The sequence below is a fragment of the Triticum dicoccoides genome, chromosome 2A (assembly GCF_002162155.2).
Source record: "Triticum dicoccoides isolate Atlit2015 ecotype Zavitan chromosome 2A, WEW_v2.0, whole genome shotgun sequence".
NCBI lineage: Eukaryota > Viridiplantae > Streptophyta > Magnoliopsida > Poales > Poaceae > Triticum > Triticum dicoccoides.
Window position 1 is genome coordinate 20888794 of NC_041382.1, and position 5392 is coordinate 20894185.

General features: G+C 43.1%; 1 protein-coding gene across 1 annotated transcript; it reads right to left on the reverse strand.

Annotated features, from left to right (window-relative positions):
• Positions 1-3976: 3976 nt before the first annotated feature.
• LOC119352883 (disease resistance protein TAO1-like) lies at positions 3977-5031 on the reverse strand. The gene is made up of 2 exons (XM_037619474.1): positions 4474-5031; positions 3977-4304 (listed from the first exon to the last, which is right to left on the reverse strand). Exons 1-2 carry the CDS (start codon positions 4824-4826, stop codon positions 4301-4303), a joined length of 357 nt encoding a protein of 118 aa, XP_037475371.1. The 5' UTR covers positions 4827-5031; the 3' UTR covers positions 3977-4300.
• Between the last annotated feature and the right edge of the window lie 361 nt (positions 5032-5392).

Genomic DNA, 5392 nt, shown 5'->3' on the forward strand with positions numbered 1-5392 from the left:
CGGGATTCCGGCGAGGCGGCGACGCGGTGGCGTTGCGGGTTGGCGTGGGGAGGAAGAAGGGGGTGGGGTCGGGGTGTCAGCGGGAGAGAGAGGGGGAGATTCGGTCGGGCGACCGAGGGGTAGGAGGTTCGGGCGCGGCGGCTCGGGCGTGGGCCGGCTCGGGGGTTGGCTGGGCCTGGGGCTGTCCCGCTGGTGGGCTGTCGGCGCTGGCTGGGCCGGTTGGCCTGGCTGGCGCCTGGGGGGGGGTTCTCTCTTTCCCTTTTTTTTAAACAAACAGAGAGGAAAACAAAATAAAATGAAAATATTATATAGGCATATAATATATCAAAATTTTCAGAAAAAGATTTCCTACATGATGAACACTATTCTAGCATTAAATAAAATACACACAAATTTAAATAAAGCAAAGAGTGCTTTTGGTCCAATAAAATCCAACAAAAATCATTTTTTAAAATACCAAAATGACTTCAAATTAATTTCTCTCCAATTTTCTGATGTAGGGAATCATGTTACCCTATTTTCCATATATTTTGTTTTTGGAGAAAAATATTTTGAATAAAACTCAAATAACTCCAAATTGGAAATAAATTCAAAGAACTTTGGGATTTAATTCTTTTATTTCAAAATACTTTCAAATGACTTTCAATTTGATTCTTTTTAACTTCCAACTCATATTTCATATAATTGAAGAAGTCATTTTATCTTCTCTCATGAAAATCATTGAGTTGCATAAAGCTTTGAATTTGAAATATTTTCAAATGAAATTCAAATCTTTTCAAAACCCTTTTTCATTTAAAATGGAAGAAGTCATGTCATCTTCACTCTAGGGTTTTGTGTTGGAATGAAATTGAATTCATTGAGATCCAAAAGGGGCAAAGGGAAAGTTTGGGAAAGTCATTTCATTCCCTCTCATTCAACTTTCAAAAAGTTTCAAATCCCACTCAATTTCACTCAATCAATCGAACAAACAATCAAACAACAAGCATAGTTATTTATTTAATATAACATTCCAAAATTTAGAATTTTGGGATGTTACACTGACGAGGATTTACTCACGCTGGATCTGTACAACTATGGACTATCCATCCAGTCTTTTATTTAAGCTTTGAAATGAGTGAATTGGATGCTGGGTTTGAACGATTGTGTTCCGTGACTTTTCTTGATGTTATATTATCTATTTTGAACTCTTCTCTGAAGGAGTACCACTATATTTACTTTATTGTGTTTGCCATTTTTTATACTTGAGTGCTTCGGCGATTGTGTAAATAGATTGAACATAAATATACCCGGCAGCTAAGCTGCCGGGTGCGACAAGCCGCATTTCCTATCTAGTATAGAGAGGTAGGTAAACTAATCGCCTATCCTATTACATGACCGCCATCCAAACCGGTTGAAGATATCCCGCACTACCATCTCCCACCGGACAGATCCAGTAACCAAACGCTCCCTGGCCTTCGTCGGAGTGAGTAATGACCACATACGGATTAGCGCAGTAGCCCGGAATACAACCTGCAAAAAATGAATAGTTGTTGTTCTGTTAAAAGCCAAATCATTTCTGCAGTTCCAAATTGCCCATACCAACGCACATGCTCCTACTCGAATTTGTCTAGCTGTTTCGGCCTCTATACCAACAAGCCACGTTCCAAAAAACGACCTGACCGAATTCGGAGGAGTAATGTTAAAGGCAATTTGTACCGAGCGGCACAACACCCTCGCCAACGGGCAATCAAAGAAAAGATGCTTGATAGTTTCATCCCGATCACAGAAACTACACCTAGTAGAACCTGTCCAGTTGCGCTTAATCAAATTATCTTTCGTTAGAACGACTTATTTATATACAAACCACATAAACACTTTGATTTTCAGAGGAACCTTAACTCTCCAAACATGTTTGGAACTAGGAATAACACTAGAGTTGATGACATCAATGTACATCGACTTGACTGTGAATTCACCAGATTTAGTAAGCTTCCAACACAACTGATCGGGCTGATGAGTAAGCTGAACCTCCATCAGTCTACTCACCAGATGAATCCAAGCCTCCCACCGGTCACCAACAAGCACCCTCCTAAATTGAATGTTAAGAGGAGTGGATTGCAAACTCGTTGCAACCAGAGCATCCCGTCGCTGCACAATACGATAGAGCGACAGATACTGAAGTGCCAGCGGTGTATCACCGAGCCAAGTATCCTCCCAGAATCTAGTGTTATTGCCATCACCGACAATGAACTTTGTTCTATTAAAGAAAATAGCTTTGACCCTCATTAGCCCATTCCAGAAAGGCTATATGCCTACGGCTCGGCTGGTCATGGGGCGGCCAATATGGTTTGGGCCTGCTATGAATTCACAAGACATACACTCTAGAGAGCAATACAAAAAAGTGGAGAGGCTACAAGTACAAGTGCAGGGGCTTGGATCAGAGCGGGAGGCTTGGATATGAGAGTTTTCGGCTTCCCTCCTTCCTCTAGTCCTCGCTCAATTCTCCATTGACAAGCTTACACTCCCTCTGCAATTCAGTGATGTAATCCGAACCTAGCTTGTTCCAATTGAGTGAATTAGAAGCCGGATGCTCACAAGTATCATCACGGCACTGTCAGCGCACCTGTCACGGGCAGAAAAGAAACAGATAGCATCGAGAACGTACTTGAACCAATAGGCGACCTGTATTAGTCCATTCATCACTAGTAGCGTGTTTGGCCTTGTTTCGCCGACGGCTTGAATATTGCTGCCGGGTTGCCGGCCGGCCACTTGATGCGTGCTGCCAGGAGGTAAACCCCGTCTTTCTAGGCTGATGACGCGGCGAGAAATGCTTGTTTAGAAGCAACTTGCGGTGCGGCCCTGTCCATTGGATATTGCAGTTTGGTTCAAATGACACGATCAATCTCCCCACCACCAATCCACCAAAGACCAACAACCATGAGCTTGCCTTTTGTTCACCTGTGCAGCCCATGCTGGGGTCTCTCGCGATAATGTAAACATAGATTCCCAAGAAAAGGCCGTCTATCGACACTGTTTAAAATAAGATAGGACAAGGCCCGCGACGTGTTACCGCACCTTGTTTTGTCGATCCCCTTGGAACGTGTAGCGAGCTGTTCAATTTCAACAAATCTGGGTCGACATATCGGGGTATTTCAAACTTATCAGTGCAAATGATCAGATGTAGGCCATTTACTTACTAAGGTTGCATTCGGTTACTGCTTTTCAATCATGGACTATTAATGTATAGTAGCGTATATAGTCAAAAAAAAATTGTATAGTAGCGTCAGTTTTGCACCTTATTATGTAGGTAACAAAGCCTTGAACACTCCACAACTACCGATGACACTTTTTTTTCGGATCAGAGGGAGTACCAAACATCAAATTTAGAAGATCATGATATTGATCATCAAACATGCTTCACACAGAATCTGAACAAAACTTGAACATATGATGTACCCGGATGAAGCATCATCTTTAGTTCGCTCAGTAGGTTTAGCAAAAGTAGCTTCAAACAGGCAAAGGCATGTCGATTTTTAACATGCAAGGACTCAGAAAGCAGCACGATTGGCTTCATCAAAGGAACTGCTTTTGCATTATCTTAAGCTTCTCACCATACCACACAATCATACTGATGCAGTTCTATTCACTTGTCTAAACTTACTTAAATACATTTTACTTCAGTTAAACAAATGGCCCGTTGAAGTTAGTGTTACTCATGCAGGAAATTCTGAAGATTGGGTCTTGCCGTAAGGAAAAATGAACTCACAAGAAAATTTCCATCTATAAAGAGGAGGTGAATATAATGTTGTGTGTTCCCGCCAAAAAAAAAAGAATTTTTGCGGGGAAAAAAGAATATAATGTTGTGTGCCCAAGTTATCCATAGACCAGCAAAATTCCTAGCACTCTTCCAAAATAAATTCCAAGCACGCTATGCAAGGATATATAGTGAACCATGGCCAGAAATGTCAACAAGAAGATGCATCACATGACACCAATTATTGATAAGTGATACATAATTCAAATTTACAGAACCAAATTGAGGATTTGTGTACCCTTGCGCGGCAGTGATAAACTACATTGAGGTAAAGGCTTAGCAACGTTTAGGATTCACCAGAGCGTTACACAGAATCGACGGACCAGAGGAAAGCTGCATCTGATCATGTTTTGCTGGCTGGAAGTCTCTGTGCCTGAATGAACACACCTTCTTTAACTTAGAAATTTCTCAATGGATTCTTTTATCTGTTTGTACAATTTCAGAGCTCAGTGGTCAATGCCTAAGGGAGCCGAGATACTCCTTCGGATTTTGATCCCTAGTAGCATGTTATCTGCAGAGTCAACAGGGCAAACACTTAATTGTATTAGATACATTTGCAGCTGACATCAACAATGACGATCCATAAGAAATTCTTGGAAGGAAATGAGTGGCATAAATGACGATGTTGATTAAAACGGGAATTGTTGAAATAGAATATAAGGAGGAAATGGGGTACATACTCATAGTTTGGTCTGATTTTATCAAAGTTTTTCGTGCCCTCCACTGATTTAAACCATTTTTTCAACTGTGGGCAGTTCAGAATACGCCGACCCTTCAGTTTTTTCAGTCCATTGATACTCTTCGGCAACTGTTCCATAGCATGGCATTTTTGGAAGACAAGTTCCTGAAGAGAGGTGAGGCTTCCAAGCCATTCCGCAAGTGCTGTGATGCTGGCACAGTCCGTGAAATGCATCGATTGGAGGGAGGTGAGTTGTTGCATGCTATCCGGCAAAGAGTTGAGCTGTTCGCAGGACACGATCTGCAGTTCCTTGAGAGAGGCGAGGCAACCCAATTCTTGTGGAAGTGAGCTCATGCTGTTGCACGCAGAGAAGCGGAGTGTCTGGAGTGAGGACGGGGCCAGAAAGACTTCTGGTGAGCTAGCAGCCACATTGTTGCAGTTGTGGATAGTTAATTTGTGGAGTCCAGGAAGGTATTGAAGCAAACTCCAACCAGCTAGAGGCACATTGCAGCTTTGGACCTCCAGTTCAGTTACTGGGGTAGAAGGGCCCTCCACAACATGTCTGCTGTCGTGGTTCTAAGCCTGACAGTAGAGTGGGGGGTAGGTATGGAGAGGCAAGGTCCTAGCTATGGAGAAGTTGTAAGCACAAAGGATGTACGAGTTCAGGCCCTTCTCGGAAGAAGTAACAGCCCTACGTCTCGGAGCCCGGAGGCGGTCGAGTGGATTATGAATGTATGGATTACAAGGTGCCGAACCCTTCTGCCTGTGGAGGGGGGTGGCTTATATAGAGTGCGCCAGGACCCCAGCCAGCCCACGTAGGAGAGGGTTTAAGGTGAGTTAAGTCTGGGGCGTTACTGGTAACGCCCCACATAAAGTGCCTTTACTATCATAAAGTCTACTTAATTACAGGCCGTTGCGGT